The sequence below is a fragment of the Podarcis raffonei genome, chromosome 13 (genome assembly GCF_027172205.1).
Source record: "Podarcis raffonei isolate rPodRaf1 chromosome 13, rPodRaf1.pri, whole genome shotgun sequence".
Taxonomy (NCBI): Eukaryota; Metazoa; Chordata; class Lepidosauria; order Squamata; family Lacertidae; genus Podarcis; species Podarcis raffonei.
The window spans coordinates 42,776,722-42,793,352 of record NC_070614.1 but is presented as its reverse complement, the minus strand read 5'-3'; the positions used below and the strand labels follow the sequence as shown (position 1 = coordinate 42,793,352).

General features: G+C 42.2%; 4 protein-coding genes across 4 annotated transcripts; 1 reads left to right on the top strand and 3 right to left on the bottom strand.

Annotated features, from left to right (window-relative positions):
• Nucleotides 1-331: 331 nt before the first annotated feature.
• Nucleotides 332-1,270, bottom strand: LOC128399493 (olfactory receptor 11G2-like). Its single transcript, XM_053361013.1, has one exon. The coding sequence runs from the start codon at nt 1,268-1,270 to the stop codon at nt 332-334; it is 939 nt and encodes a 312-aa protein (XP_053216988.1).
• A 4,478-nt stretch (nt 1,271-5,748) lies between these two features.
• Nucleotides 5,749-6,687, bottom strand: LOC128399288 (olfactory receptor 11G2-like). The gene has a single exon (XM_053360572.1). It carries the CDS (start codon nt 6,685-6,687, stop codon nt 5,749-5,751), a length of 939 nt encoding a protein of 312 aa, XP_053216547.1.
• Nucleotides 6,688-11,704: 5,017 nt separating this feature from the next.
• Nucleotides 11,705-12,664, top strand: LOC128398938 (olfactory receptor 11G2-like). Its single transcript, XM_053360203.1, has one exon. The coding sequence runs from the start codon at nt 11,705-11,707 to the stop codon at nt 12,662-12,664; it is 960 nt and encodes a 319-aa protein (XP_053216178.1).
• A 2,799-nt stretch (nt 12,665-15,463) lies between these two features.
• LOC128398937 (olfactory receptor 11H6-like) lies at nt 15,464-16,426 on the bottom strand. Its single transcript, XM_053360202.1, has one exon. The coding sequence runs from the start codon at nt 16,424-16,426 to the stop codon at nt 15,464-15,466; it is 963 nt and encodes a 320-aa protein (XP_053216177.1).
• Nucleotides 16,427-16,631: the final 205 nt, after the last annotated feature.

Sequence of the window (16,631 nt, the reverse complement as noted above, 5' to 3'; positions counted from 1 at the left end):
AGTCAGATCATTGGTCCATGTAATACATTGACTGGCAGCAGCTCTCCAGGATTTCAGGCAAGCGTCTCTCCCAGCTACATGGAGATGCCAGGGAATAAGGCAGAATCCCTTTGCATGCAAAAGCTAGAACCCTTTGCCCAAACAAGGTAGTAGTAATAAAATAACATGGACCATAAAATGATTGCTCTTCATCTTGTTACAGTTAATTTATATATTGAATTGAAGTCTCGAAACATTGTAAGCAATTAAAAACACAAAACAACAAATAAGCCCACCCTCCTACCTTTGGCTTTTATTCCAGATAAAATACCTCCCTTCCCCCTCCACTTTCCTACATTACCCTCTTTGTTCTCAACAACCGGAACAATGCTTCCTTCACCTGATCATTCCTGAGACAGTAGATGAGGGGGTTGAGCATAGGAGCAAAAGCAGTATAGAAGAGAGCCATCACTTTAGCGTTGTCACTGTGACTCTCTCCACTGTGCCCTATATACATAGCTGCCACAGATCCATAAAAGAGTGTCACCACTGCTAGGTGGGAAGACACTGTAGAAAAACCCTTGATACCAGTGCTCTCATTAGATGTTTTCACCAGGGTGAATACTACACATGCATAGGAGACCACAATGAACAGGAAAGTAACCAGAATCACAGAAGAGCTGACAAGGAAGCAGAAGAGGGGGAGGTGCCCAAGTGGAGGACAGGCCACAGAAAGGAGTTGACCAGAGTCACACACAAAGTGATCAAGTATATTGGAGCCACAGAAGGACAGCCTGGAGATCAAAAACACTGGTGCAATGTAGCACAGGAAACCGAAAATCCAACATGCAGCCACCAGGGCATAGCAGAAATCTGGGGTCATAATTTGTGGGTAGCGCAGTGGGTGGCAGATGGCCAAAAATCGGTCCAAGGCCATGGCTGACAGGAACAGGCATTCAGAAGTACCAAGGGAGAAATAGATGTAAAACTGGAGGAAGCAAGCATGGAAGGAGATGACCCCACCTGGGAAGGACAAGTCAAAGAGCATCCGTGGTGCAGTGGAAGTGACATAACACATCTCCAGCCAGGAGAAGTTGCTCAGCAAGATGTACATGGGCAGGCGAGCCAGGCGAGCATCATGAACCACGATCATGATGATGATGAAGTTCTCAGCCAACGTGAGGGTGTAGACTGCTGTGAAGAAGATGAGAAGGAGCAGGCGTCCCTGTGGTCCAACTTGGAAGCCCACCAGAATGAATTCCTGCACCATGGTCCCATTGGCCAGCTCCATCTGGATCACACACAAAACCGCCTGGAGGCTAGTCTTGCATTTTCAGTGGTAAACTAAGGTTATCTAATGTTTGGAATGGAGAAAGCCTTTGTGGTGGCTGGACGAAGGGAAAGTTAACAATTTTGTTTACCTATAATTGAAGTGGCAGGGGTGGACTGACTTCACTTCTGAGTGATGTATTCCTTTCGAATCCTTTTTAAATCTAATATGCTTTAAACATTGAGGTGGCAGGGGTGGGCTGACTTTAGAATCCTTTTTTCCTTTAGATTCCTTTTTAATCTACTAATATGCTTTAAATATAGCAGGCAAAGTTCACATTGAGGATCTCTGGACAATTATACAGTGGCTTTCAGGCACTCCTGAGAATGCAGTTTTGCTTGAGAATATAAATAACTTTCTGAATCAGTAGTCAGGTCCAGTATTCATTACAAACCTCCTAGTAATCAACACTCACTGATGGCCAACGTAAAACTGACCAAAAATCTCCCAGCCTTCTTTCTGCCCAAACATTGTTTATGGTATGTTAAGCAAGTAGAATATAACAATATGAATTTGTTTCAGCTGTCTTTGTCCTCTGAAGCATCAAAAGTACTGGAATTGTCACAGGTTGCATCTTAAAAAACCTAGCCTTCTAAAATTCCCACCACACCCCTTCTTGGTTTGGGAATAACCCAATGTTTCTGTACCTTAATAGCACACAGAAACCTCCTCCAACAAACCAAAGACCTGGTGCAGATAAAGTCCCAGTATTCATGGTGCTCAGATACTTCATCCTTTAGCTCAGGGCTGGCTTTGGTAGTTGAGAAAGAAAAGACTGCATTTATTTTAAAGGTTTGCTGAAGTTTTCATTCAAGAAAGGAAGGACTCTTGGGAGCTTGCCTATCAAAGCTAATTCTGTTTCCCTTCAAAACAAGGTCTCCTTGGGGATTTCTGAAGAACTTGTAATGTATAGTAGCTTTGTTTACTTACGTGCTGAATCCTCCACATTGGATGAATTGGAAACTACTGGTATTTGCTCTCTTTTTCTTTTTTTTCTCTTAAGTAAAAATGGATTTCTATGTTTAAATAAAGCTTAAAATACAGACAGCAAAAAGGGTAGAACACAAACAACAAATAAAACAAGACCACTGGTTAAGGGAAATAAGAAAGTCACTGATTAGACTCCTTAGAGAATTGTGTGGAAACCTGAGGGACAATTAGAGTAAAACAGTCTAAGGAGGAATTTGCAAACTATTGAGGATGTTTGGTTGTGTAAGTTATGTAGCCAGATCATAGTCTGAAAACAAATGTTTTGGGGGTTTTTTTGGTGAAGGGGCAAGGCTCAGAGGTAGAGTACATGCTTGAATGCAAAGGGTCCCACGTTCGGTCCCTGGCATCTTCAGACAGGGCTGAAGACCCTTGGCAGAAGCTCTGAAGAGCCCCTGTCAAGTATGTATAGAGAATACCAGCCTAGATGAACCAAAGGTCTGATTCAGTATATCATCATCATCATCATCATCAAATTTATTATCCTGCATTCACCAGCCAATCCCAGGGTGGCTTACAACCATTTAACATTGTATACACAGTTAAACCAAATTGGAATCAAAGCAAAAGGGTGAGTCTAGTGAAACCAGGGTAAGTAGGTGTCTCTTCAGCATTCACCAAATGCTGTATAGTGATGCAGCTCTGTGGGGAGGGAATTCCAGAAGACAGGAGCTGCTCTCTCTGGGAACTCTGAGTTCCACCCTACCGTACATTTTACAGAAATTCTATGGAAATTTAATAATCATGGCTTCCCCCACAGAATCTGGGAACCATAATTAACACTTCCCAGAGCTATAATTCCTAGCACCCTTAACAAACTACAAGACTTGTGGAAACAAGTAGCGGTGGACAGATACTTTCTTTACTGATGTCCCATCCATGTGAAAGGCACAGTAATGTGACTTCATATCTGTTCAGTCAGATACAGGCTGAGATGTATGCTACCTGCACTCTGCCTGTCAACCCTTCTGTTTCATCTCATGTGTAATCAGGTCACAAGACTACCAAAGAGATCAACTTGCTCCACTCCACAGCAATGATCAGGGCACTCAGGAGCTATAGGGTCCATGGTTTGATCCATCTCACCAAGCTACAGTGTGAAATAAGCCCCAATAGGAGCACCAGCCATGTCATATGAAAAGACCTTCAAAGAATTCAGGAATTGATCCACTCCTACAGCACAAAGTAGACATTTTCAGCCCAAAGCTCAGTTGGGAATATGTTCCCCAACCCCACTTTGTGGCAAATACAACATCAAGGATTTGTGCAGCAGCATGTGTTGGACCAGAGAAGTTCTGAAACAGCCCCATATTTGTCATAGAGGCCATGAAGTCATGAGACTGCACATTTGAGGCAGCCTCAGCAAGGCTATTGAAGTCCCTCAACACTACTGTGATTGGGTTATCCAACACGGCATCTAAGACCACCTCTACCAGCACAGTTAGGGAGGTTATAGTACTGTGGAGTGAATGGAAGACAAACAACACCCTCATTCTGTCTCTCTGGCCCAACACAATCCCAAACAATCCCTCAAACCCAGACACTGTGTAAATTACTCTCATAGTGAGGGAGATAGAATTGCTATGTATGATATCAGGTGGTTGGTGCTGCATTGAGTACAAGAGTGGACACTGCTGGAGTAGCAGAGGGCCACCAGGTCTCAGTTGTAGAGGCCAAGTTACCTCCCTCATCCATTATCAAATTTTGGATAGATATTTCCTTCTGGGCAGACTTGGTATTAAGCAACAATACTTGACTAGGGGGTCAGCTGACCAGCATCCCCACATTCTGAGATATAGTGGGTAAAGAAGAAGGGACTAGGTTTTTGATATAACTAGTCCCCTCTTGTCCCATCCCCCATATACCTTCAATCACTGGTACCATCACAAGGGTGGCAACCCTTCTCCCCTCTTCCCCCTATCCTTGACCCAGGTACATGATTCCCTTAACTCACCTCTAAGCATAGTGATAGAATGCAGACTAAATAGACAGATCCAAAAATCCCAGGAGGAAACCACCCCACCCAGAGGACTCAATAGTGAAGGGCTTGGGAAATTAACAACTAGAAAAAAGAAAAGTGGAATAAACAAACCCTGGGAATTACTCTTAATTTCATTGTTTTATTTAGATGGCCCTTCAGCCAAAGTTCTCAGGACAGGATACAATGAATGAAGTAAAATGCAGCATAAATCAACAGACAAATTATCCAACTCCCACCTCAATTACACAACAGCAGCAATAGAAACATAGGCAGCTGCCTTATACTGAGTCAGGTCATTCTTCCACCTAACAAAGTACTGTTTACATTGTTTGGCAGTAGCTCTCCTGGATTTCAGGCAAGTGTCTGTCTCAATCGCCTGGAGATGCTTTTTATTGGACCCGGAACCTTCTGTACGCAGTCAATACTCTTCCACTGAGCTACAACACTTCACCAGATCCATAATGTGGATTTCCTATAGGCAAGACCATAAAATTGTTGTTGCTATTCGTAGAAATACAATTAATATGTTACTTGTCTTTCAAACCACCATCTCAATGTGATTTAAAGAGAGTTAAAAGACATTAAAAACAGAAGTACAACAAATACATTTAAAACAGGATTAGGAGCCTAACTAATGGTAAAGACTCACTTATTCATCTACGAAAGTCTGCCGGAACAAAAATGTATTCAACAGTGATGGAAGCTAAATGAATAATCAAAGCTAAAGAAAGCAGAGCTGGCCCCACCGTACTGGAAACTCAAGGGATAGTGAGATCATGAGGAGTTCGATTGCATCCAACAAGTAATTTCTTTGTGCCTTATGTAGGACCAATATAGGGGCATGAAACTGCTTAGTTACTAATATAAAAATCCTTCTAGGCTGTATCCTTTAAGGAGTTAATAGGGCATAGATATGTATTAGCTCATGATTAAGGGCTACTGGGTTTCTGGTTAAGACCAGGAAGAGCAGTTGTGGGTTTTCCTTCCTGGTTACTGAATTATAGCACTGAACAGCTGCCAGTTACCTTAAGTGCATAGGGTTAGCACAGGAAATTGAGCTTTCTCCTTGGCTATCAGCCAGTCCTTTAAAGTCACACATTGGCTCTGCACTTAGCAGCCATTAAGGTAGAAGATTAGGTAGCTTCATCTTAAGACATGAAAACTGTATATAAAGCTGAGTGAAGTTGTCAGACAGACCTTGAGAATAGGAAGGACTTGAGAGGATGTAACTTCACTCTCAGGAGTTTTGTACCATTGCACAGGAGATGATCTCCCAGCAACTGAAAGGATGATATGTTATATCTGCTTTTCTGTGCTTTCTGCTTCATATTCTCATCTACCAATAAAACATGTTGAAGTACACACTTGGTATATCCTTTATTGCCTATCTGATCCCAAAACAATTCCTTGCAAGTCACCCACCCTCCCACTTTTACTCCAGATAAAATACATCCCTTTCCCCTCCACTTTCCTACATCACCCTCTTTGTTCTCAACAACTGGAACAATGCTTCTTTCACTTGATTATTCCTGAGACAGTAGATGAGGGGGTTGAGCATAGGGACCAGAGAAGCATAAAATAGAGTCATCACTTTCGTGTTGTCGCTGTGACTCTCTCCACTGTGCCCTAGATACAGAGCCGCCACAGATCCATAAAAGAATGCCACCACTGCTAGGTGGGAAGACACTGTAGAAAAACCCTTGATGCCAGTGCTCTCCTTGGATCTTTTTGCCAGGGTGAATACTACACATGCATAGGAGACCACAATGAAAAGGAAGGTGACCATAATCACACAAGAGGTGACAATGAAGCAGAAGAGGGGGAGGTACCCCAGGGGAGGACAGGCCACTGCTAAGAGTTGGTCAGAGTCACACACAAAGTGATCAAGTATATTGGAGCCACAGAAGGACAACCTGGAGATCAAAAACACTGGTACAATGTAGCACAGGAAACCGAAAATCCAACATGCAGCCACCAGGACATAGCAGAAATCTGGGGTCATAATTTGTGGGTAGCGCAGTGGGTGGCAGATGGCCAAAAAACGGTCCAAGGCCATGGCTGAGAGGAACAGGCATTCAGAAGTACCAAGGGAGAAATAGATGTAAAACTGGAGGAAGCAAGCATGGAAGGAGATGACCCCACCTGGGAAGGACAAGTCAAAGAGCATCCGTGGTGCAGTGGACGTCACATAACACATCTCCAGCCAGGAGAAGTTGCTCAGCAAGATGTACATGGGCAGGCGAGCCAGGCGAGCATCATGAACCACTATCATGATGATGATGAAGTTCTCAGCCAACGTGAGGGTGTAGACTGCTGTGAAGAAGATGAGAAGGAGCAGGCGTCCCTGTGGTCCAACTTGGAAGCCCAGCAGAATGAATTCCTGCACCATGGTGCCATTGGCCAGCTCCATCTGGATCACACACAAAACTGCCTGGAAGCTAGCCTCGAATTATCAAGTGTTAAAATGTTAATCTAATGTTTGGAATGGATGAAGTCTCTGTTGATGTGGCAAGAGTTGTCCTCAGCATTAAGCTATTTCCGAGATAAGGACTGGTATCTGTTAATCTGTTGCAGAAGAAGAATACCAGTAGGGTAGAACTACTGTGCTGGGTGGAGAAAGGGAGGGTTAAAGAAGTTTCTCTGGAACCCTTTTTCATCTACTGCTGTGTTTGAAATGTCTCAGTACCTCTTCACATTGAGGATTTCTGAAGAATGTATATCAACTTTCAAGCAAGTAGATGACAGCAACATGAATTTGGGTCGAGAAAAAAATTGTCCTCCAAGGCAACAAAGCGTTCAACTCAACAGCACACAGAAAGCTGGTCCAACCATCCAAAGACCTGATGCAGATAAAGTCTCAGTATTTAGAGCCCACGGATATTTAATTTTGTCATTGTACCTGCTCAGAACTGGCTTTGGTAACTGAGAAATAAAGGACTGCACTGCAGGGTGTGTCTGAAAACCTTAGTTGCGGGTGCCATGCTAAGCTCAGAGCATTATTTGAAAAGATTTGCATAGGTTTTAATTGAAGAAAGGAAGCACTCTTGGGAATTGCCCTATCGAGAGTAATTCTGTTTTTCTTCAAAGCAAGAGCTCCTCAGAGATTGCGGAAGACCTTATAATTTATAATATCTTAGTTTGCTAACATCCCAAACCCTCCAAATTGGGTTATTGGAAGGTGCTTCTCTTTCTTTTTAATTTTTTAAATTAAAAGTGGATTTCTATTTTGAGATAAATTTTAAAATACAAGCAGCATCACAAATAAAACAAGATCACTAACTAAAGGAAATAGAAAAGTCATTGATTATAATCCTTTGTGTATTACTATGGTTAAGGCTGTGGAACACTTAGAGAATGGGTAGGCAAACTAAGGCCCAGGGGCCGGATCCAGCCCAATTGCCTTCTAAATCCGGCCTGCAGACAGTCCAGGAATCAGCGTGTTTTTACATGAGTAGAATGTGTCCTTTTATTTAAAATGCATCTCTGGGTTATTTGTGGGGCATAGGAATTCGTTCATTATTTTTTTAAAAAAAATATATAGTCTGGCCCCCCACAAGGTCTGAAAAAGTTTGCTGACCCCTGACTTAGAGTAAAAGAACCTAAGGAGGAACTCACAAACTATTGAGGAAGTTTGGTGGGGTGCCATGTGGCCAAATCATATTCAGAAATAAACCAATGGGAAGGGTCATAGGTTAGTGGTAGGGCATCTCTGGAAAGGGCTGAACACCCCGGCTGAAGCCCTGGGGCATATGAGCCAACTCCTAAGGGCTGAGGGATCTTCAGCTCCCACAACAAAATATTTGGGGGGGGAGCAGGGCCCCCCAAAGTTGATGGGCATTGCCATTCAGATGCTGTGTGTGCACCATGCCATGTGATTATGTGGGGCGGGCCTTACCTACCCCCCCATATCTTATTCAATTTGGGGCTCCTGCCCTGGGGAGCCACTATTAAGTGAGTATAAAAAAATACTGAGCTAGGTCTGATAAGATTGCCAACATTTACTGATAAGATTGCCAACATATAGAATCTGAGCAAAGCCTGTGCCCAAACTCTGGTCCTGTTTTTCAACTTGGGTTCTCTGTGTGTAAAGCTTTGGTTCATTGATGAAGCTTAGGTTCAGGGAAGGGAAGGGAAGTCTTCATGTGCCGCCTTCAAGTGAGGTCCACAGGGTGGCAACACAAGGATGGGCCTTTTCTGTAGTGGCTCCCTGTTTGTGGAATTGGCTCCTCAGGAAGGTTCGCCTGGCGCCTTCATAATATATTTTCAGGTGCCAGGCAAAAACGTTCTTCTTCAACCAGGCCTTTGGCTGATTAATATCCTACAGCCTTTTAAATGTATCTGTGGGATACTAAAGATCGCCAAAGATTGTTTCGGTTTAATTATCTAATTGTGTTTTATCTTTCATTTTATTCTGTGAACTGTCCTGGGATTGCTTGATGAAGGGAGGTATACAAACTTAATAAATAAAATAAATAATCTGGTCCAACCCCTTGCAGTGCAAGAAATTTCAGCTAAAAAGTCAATTAAAGCATCTTAAATATTTTATTCCTATCTGGTAAAAGGGTTCATACTGTGCTACTATTTTAATATTGTGAGTGAAACATATTCTTTATTTTTGTGGGATTATTTGGGCAAAGGCTTGGTCTAAATCAGTGCTTCAGATTACTTCGGTCACAATTGATTTCTGCATGTTTGGCTCGTTTTGCTTCAGGCTTCAGGAAGCAGAGAGTGGGGGCTTTCAAACTTGCTCCAAATTCCAAATTCCACCACAGAACCTGTTCCACGACACAATGCACCCATCTGATTACTCTTCTTCTTTTTATTTATTTGCAGTAAAGACACCATTATAACATTTTAAAACATTAACAATAAATAGCATTAATAAAAATGCACATTAATACAACTGAAAGCACACAATGACCATAAGACATAGAGGAATCATAAGTGGTCTGATAACAATGGTCTTATTCAATAACATTGCCACTTACCTTTTGAGTGACTTCTTGGAGTCCTGAAGCAAAGAGATTCATAAGAGTGGCCAGGGAGGGGTTGTGTAATGGGGCATTTTGGATGACAGAATCCACCTTTGTGTTGCTAGAAGGGAAGTATCCATTGTTCATTGGTGTTTTATTGTATTTGCCGTCTAATAAATTGGAAGGGAGTACATTAAACCTTACCATAGAGAAAACCCTTCTATATTTAGGGATTGTTAAGTATCCCAAGTATGGTATTCCATCTTTACAGGGAAGGCATGGTAACCCCAGTGACTGAGGGGAACAGGGTCCCCATGAAGGTCATTGAAGCTATGTCCAAAAACCTCTGTTTAACAATTGATTTGGTGCCCTTTAGACATAGTTAGCAGGTAAGAGTGTGATAGACCTGTTGAGGTAACTTTTTTCACCACAATCTTCATCCAAGGTGATTAAAAATAACCAAACATTGCCTCAGAGTCCAATGAATTGGGGGTAAATACAAGTCAGCAGCGGAGCCAAAAATGGGTAGAATGAATTCACACAAAGCACAATCAGAATATTCAGTCCCTGTTTAGCCAAAAAGAAAACAAAGGTTTTTAACAATGGAAATTATCTGTGTTTTCACCATGGTAGAAGGAAGTAACTTGTCTCTTGGCTTTTGATAGCTAATGGCATTGGTTCTTGAGGGACACATTCCCAAGGGACACCTAATATTTAATAGGAGCATTCAAGATTTCCGTAGTAGATACAAAGACTGACTCATTCTTCTCATATAACCCATGACTATGACAACTGAACACCCGTGTAAGGCAGAGGGAACAGCAACATGTTCCCATCTACAAATCCTGACACAACATTTGTGATGAACCTTCAGCTGGATGGAGGAATGTATCGAAAACTACTGAGGTAAAGAAATGGAGACTGGAGTGGAACTGGGGAGGATCAGATCTGAATGAGTGCCACCTTCTAGAAAGAGTTGAAGGCTGCTTCAAGGAAATGTGATAGATCATTATAGAAGTGTGTGGTCAGAGAGACATAGATGAGTACTTGGGAAAGGCTGTGAGATGTCTCTGGGATTCCTAGCTGCATCCCTGATTTTTACTTAACAATCAAACCAAATAATTTGGTTCTCTGCCTTCATTTGGAGCCTACAAACCCTCTTATCTTGCAAATTGACACCACCTTAACTAACTAACTAACTAACTAACCTCACTGGACCTTTTTAAAAAAATCTCTAAATCACATGGGCAATAGTTTTATTAGGTCAACTGAAATGTCACAAAATAGAGTGGAAGCTTCATTGGGCTTGATGGTACACAATGAAAGGGCTGTAGGGAGGAGTTGACTGCTCCACGAGTCTGCATCTCAAAAGAGTCTTAAGATGGAACATGGGAGAAGAGTGTTAGTCACATCTCTCCTCCTTCTTCCTACACTCCATCTTAAGGCTCTTATACAAGGTGTAGGCTCATGGCTTTGCCACCACCCAAAGTTTCTTCCTCTCTCCCCAGCACCCTACCCCACAACTTTGCTTGACATCTAATCTGATGAAGAATTCTGGGGAACATGAAGGGCTGCATGCTATTTTGTGATATTTTGGTTGGTCTAATAAAGGTATTGCACTAATATGGAATTTTGGAATAGATCTCACCCAAAGGTATCATTTAAATTGTTTAGTAACGTAAGATGGGATGACTTTCATTCAAGGTGCTTGACAGGTCTATGTTTGCTCCTTGTCTCAGGAAAGAGCTGAGAAGCTTTTGGGAGGGGGTCACCCATCTGCAAAAGAACAAAAGGTGGTGTGCGGGGGGGGGTAGACTAGGAATAAAATTGTAGGTAGATGAGTGTATTTCTAGTTAATGTCACTTTTGCAGGTGCTCATTCATAAGTCTGTTCAGTCTTGATTCTGCATTAAACTGTACTTTAATAGCTACAAGAAAACTCCCATTTAAAATAGTATTTTTGAATGGATTTTCTTGAAAAATACACATTTCTAAAATATATCCTTTATGAAAGGATGCATTTCTAAATATACTTTATCCGAAGATTCACATTTTGTAGATATTGTGCATGTGTGTATGTGTGTGTGTACACACACAAGCATCATTGCAAAATTAGGAGAAAGGCTGATGGGCAGCTATTTAATTTCAATGAATTAAATGCCTCATTTCAGGTTCCAGCGGCCAAGTGACGATACTTCACTAAGACTGTGAACAATATTCACAATAAGGGTCAAGGGGTCAACCTTGGATATGTTCAAGATTACACTAACCCAAGCCAAACTATTCTGAATACATTTACCATGTTTACTTTTTATAATCAACTGTGATCTGAAAGAGAAGCTGGAAACATCACTTTTCCTTACTTTTCCTCTGTCTTTCAGTGGTAACAGAGAGACAAGAAGACAGACATAACCTCTATGCGGTTTACAGTGATCAGTCATCCATCTGATTCCAGATGGAGGTGGACAATACGACTTCTGTCCAAGAATTCATTTTGCTGGGATTTGGAATTGGACAGCACAAACGGTTCCTGCTCCTCATTTTTTTCACCATTCTATACATGCTCACTTTGGTGGAGAACATCACCATTATCACACTGGTGTTTCTAGACAACCACTTGGCTCAACTTCCCATGTATATTCTACTGAGCAACTTCTCCTGGCTAGAGATGTGCTACGTATCCACCACTGTGCCTCGCATGCTTTTTGACCTAGCTTCCCCTCATGGGGTCATTTCTTTCCATGAGTGCTTCCTCCAGTTCTACATTTTCTTTTCACTTGGTTGTACTGAATGCTTCTTCCTCTCAACCATGGCCTTGGACCGGTACTTGGCTATCTGCTGCCCACTACGCTACCCACACATAATGTCCCCACACTTCTGCTACACTCTGGTAGCTCTATGTTGGGTTGTTGGTTTCCTGTGGTACCTTGTCCCAGCAGTTTTGATCTCCCTGTTGTCCTTCTGTGGATCTAATACCATTGACCACTTCTTGTGCGATCCTGGACCAATTCTGGCCCTGGCATGCCCTCCACTCGGAAATGCTCCCCTCTTCAGCCAGATTTGCCTCAATGGTCTGATTATAGGCAATGTCTCCTTTGTTGTGCTCTCCTACAGCACTGTAATTCTCACCCTGATGAAAACCTCTAGCCAAGGTAATCGTAGGAAGGCCTTCTCCACCATATCATTCCACATTGTGGTGGTCACACTTTTCTACGGCTCAGTTGCAGGGATGTACTTGATTCCAGGTGGAGAAAGCCAATCAGAGGTCACCAAGGCAGTGACCCTCTTCTACACAGCCATCACACCCTTTCTCAACCCTTTGATCTACTGCTTGAGGAATGATCAGGTGAAAGAGGCAGTGGGCAGGTTGCTGAGGAGAAAGGTGAGGTCACTGGGGAGAAAGCAAATAACTTAAAAAGTGGGGAGAGGAGGGAACAACAACAAAGCAAAGTACCCAAGTATGTACAGCTGATATGTACAAAGCTGTATAGAGAGAAGCAACTTTCTCTGCTGATGTGTTTTGCACAGCACACCAAAACAATCTAAGGTATGATAAGAAATCAGGAATGAGTTCATAGTTACCTGATGACCACATTCCCCGACAAGGCAGTTCAGTTCTTAGCTTTAAGAAGAAACCCGAAACCATTTGTTGGGATTTTTCACAATTTGTCTGATGGCCAGTTGCTAAATTATAATGAAATGAATCTCACCACCCATGATAACATCAGGGTTGGGAAGCCTATTCAGACCAAAGGCTGTGTTGCCTTCTTGTCAAACTTCCAGAGGAGCACATAGGAGTGGGCAGGGCCAGAGGTGAAAGCAGGCAGAGCACCAAATGTGAATTCTAGCTTTGTATTGTGGGTTAGTTTCCATACACATTCACACAACCTTCTCTGTTCTCCAGCCAAACAAGCAAGAGGCATCAGCTAAGTTCAAGGGCACATTCCATCAAGGGAAAAACACTTGGGGTGTGAAGCAGGGTTAGTGAGAGTGTGACTTGGGAAGAGGAGTGTGGCTGAGGACCCCCACCCCGCATTTGGAGTAAATTCTAATTATTTTCACTTTAATAACAAAGACAAATGTCATTGCAAAATGATGGTTTTTGGTACATATCTCCCAGGGGGTCTTATGGAAACACTGAGGATGTTGGCATAAAGCAGACAGGGTCACTGATTTTCTTAACAGATGCAACAGGAAGCAGAGATAGATCATCCTAGTGAGCTGTTATTGGACGAGAAAACCTCTGTCAATTTCTAGTTCTTATCACTTATGTTTACTCATTATTAGTCTTTGTTCCAAATCTGTGTATACTGTAATTTGTGGTGGGTGGGTGTTTTGCAGAGTCTCTTTTATTTGTATAAAGGGTAAAGTGATGCCACACTAAGAATAGGCCTGGTATTGATTGTCCCTTGAATAAATCTTTTTGGTGGGTTAACTGTTCTGGAATGGCTATAAGCCTATATAGATACAGTGGTACCTCGGGTTACAGACACTTCAGGTTACAGATGCTTCAGGTTACAAACTCCGCTAACCCAGAAATAGTACCTCGAGTTAAGAACTTTCCTTCAGGATGAGAACAGAAATCGCGTGGCAGTGGCACGGCGGCAGCGGGAGGCCCCATTAGCTAAAGTGGTACCTCAGGTTAAGAACAGTTTCAGGTTAAGAACGGACCTCCAGAATGAATTAAGTTCTTAACCTGAGGTACCACTCTATAGACATACACACAAACATACACATATCCAAACTTAGGCCTTTCATTGTTGTGAAGTGATCCATCTGGCTGCAATATAAGCATGAACAGTTTAAAATTGTGTATATTGTGTAATATTTTGCAATTTTTCTTAATAAAAAAATCATTTGAAACTGTGCTCATTGTATATTTATAGATTTGGATTACATTTTAAAATGTTTCTTTATTGTAAACAGCTTCAAGATCTGCAGACATTAAGTGATCATGAGGTGAGGTGGACTAAATAAATAAATAAATAAATAAATAAATAAATGTTACTAATTCGTTAGATTTAATATCCATGTTAATGTAGCCAAGTACTCTTTTCTATTTGCTCTATATCTTTAGATGACCTGTTTCATACACTGTAGATGTTAAACAGCACAGGACATAAGAACTTAACTGGATGAGTCCAGGGGCCATGTAGACTAGCATCCTCTTCTCACGGACCAAGCAGATGCCTATGTGTAAACACATAAGCATAACAACAATAACAACAACTCTCCCCATTTGTGTCTTCCAGCAACACAACAGTGTTGGGAGACTGTAGCCATAGTGTCTAGTAGCCATTAATAACATTAGTAAGTAGTAGTATTAGTAGTAGTATTTTAAATTTGTATACTGCCCTTCAATCTTAGGCGCGTCAAGTTGGGCACAACATGGGGGGGGACAGGCATCCCACATACATGATGTCACATGTGTGATGTATCCTCCTGGTGTCTTTTTGAAGATCGCCAGAGTGCAAATCTCTACATAAATTTTAACTTCAGTGCATGCATACAAACGTTACATATTATGCATATTAAACTTTAACATTTACACCCCGCCCCTGCCCCACCTCTTGTTTTGGAGGGAGTTTTTATCCTCCCCCCACCTTCTAAGTTTTCCATACTTTGCCAATTATCCAGAGACCTCCCTTTTGTTCATTGTGGTGGGTGTGATTTGGTTACAAAACAATTGGCACAGCCCATCCCAAGTTCAGCACTTGAAGGAAACATATTCAAAGCAAGACTGAAAGTAGAGAATGTTTTGAGTTGTGCTAATTATCATTATATGCACTTTTTATAATAATCAGGCAGGAGTAACAGAAAATGATGGCCTTTATTTAAACCAGCTGGCATTCTCTTTCTCTCCCTCCTGCTTGGTCTCTGTACTGTTTGTGCTGAGCCACTTGCTGGTAGCTGCTTCCTTAATCTGTGCCTTCCTTCTTTCTTTCTTAACCCTCTTGCTTTGTGACACATTCAGGAAATACCATTTTTGAATATTCTCTTAAGTAAAACAAAGACAAAGACAAAACCATGCTAGTATAAACTGGCCAATGCATCATACTTCTAGCAGCAAGAATTCCATGTAAAAAATTATATATTTCAGAAATGTGATACACCCATCTGCTATAATAAGTGCAACAGCCCAACCTACCACAATTTTGATTGTGGAAGGCTGGTGTTCTGCTTCTCCTTCTTTTTTTCTTCCAAAAATTTTACACTATCGATATTCTCCAGGGCACCAACATTTCTCCATTCTCTTCAACAACCTCCCTGCTGCCTCTTTGATCTTATCATTCCTCAGACAGTAGATCAGTGGGTTGAGGACAGGTGTGACGGCAGCATAAAAGACTGTTGCTGCCTTTGTGACCTCTGAGTTGCTTTCTCCACCTGGAGCAGATAAGTATACCCCTGCCACAGAACCATAAAAAATCGTCACCACCATTAGGTGGAAGAATATGGTGGAGAAAGCCTTCTTACGACTTCCTTGGCTAGAGGTTTTCATCAGAGAGAGAATCACTGCACCATAGGACAGGATGACACACAATAAGTTACCCAAAATCACAACATTTACGAATATCTGATAGATGAAAGGAGCATTTCCTAGTGGAGGGCAGGCCAGAGACAGAAGTGGCCCAGGATCACACAACAAATGGTCAATGACGTTTGGTCCACAGAAGGACATCTTGGAGATCAAAGTCACTGGGACAATGTTCCACAGGAAGCCAAGGATCCAACAGGTAGCCATCAGGGCATAGCAGGCATTCTGGGACATAATTTGTGGGTAACGCAGTGGGTGGCATATGGCTAAATACCGATCCAAAGCCATGGCAGAGAGGAAGAAGTCCTCAGTGCAACCAAGAGAAAAAAAGATGTAGAACTGGAGGAAGCAAGCCTGGAAAGAGATCTTCCCATGAAGGGTTATTAGGTCAAAGAGCATGCGAGGTATAGTGGTGCTCACATAGCATATCTCCAGCCAGGAGAAGCTGCCCAGAAGGAGATACATGGGAAGTCGTGACAACTGGGAGTCTAGAACGACCAAGGTGATAATGGTCATGTTCTCAGCCAAAGTCAGCACATAAAAAGTGGTCAAAAAAATGAGGAGCAGCAAATGCTTCTTTGGCCCACCTCCAAATCCTAGCAAAATGAATTCTGTGACATCAGTCCCATTGGCCATCTCCATCTGCAATCACAAAACAGAAACACAGTCACATACCAAGAGCGAGTATCATCTCCCTGTCTGCCTGTAGACTCAGCAAGCTTATCATTTGTGGATGGTGTGTGCTAAGGGAATAAATCCTTAGGCTGAGAGGAAAACACTACTACAAACCAGGGTCTCCCCCTCTGCTTTCATTGAAAAGCAAAGACTAACCAGGCATGCTGCTTTT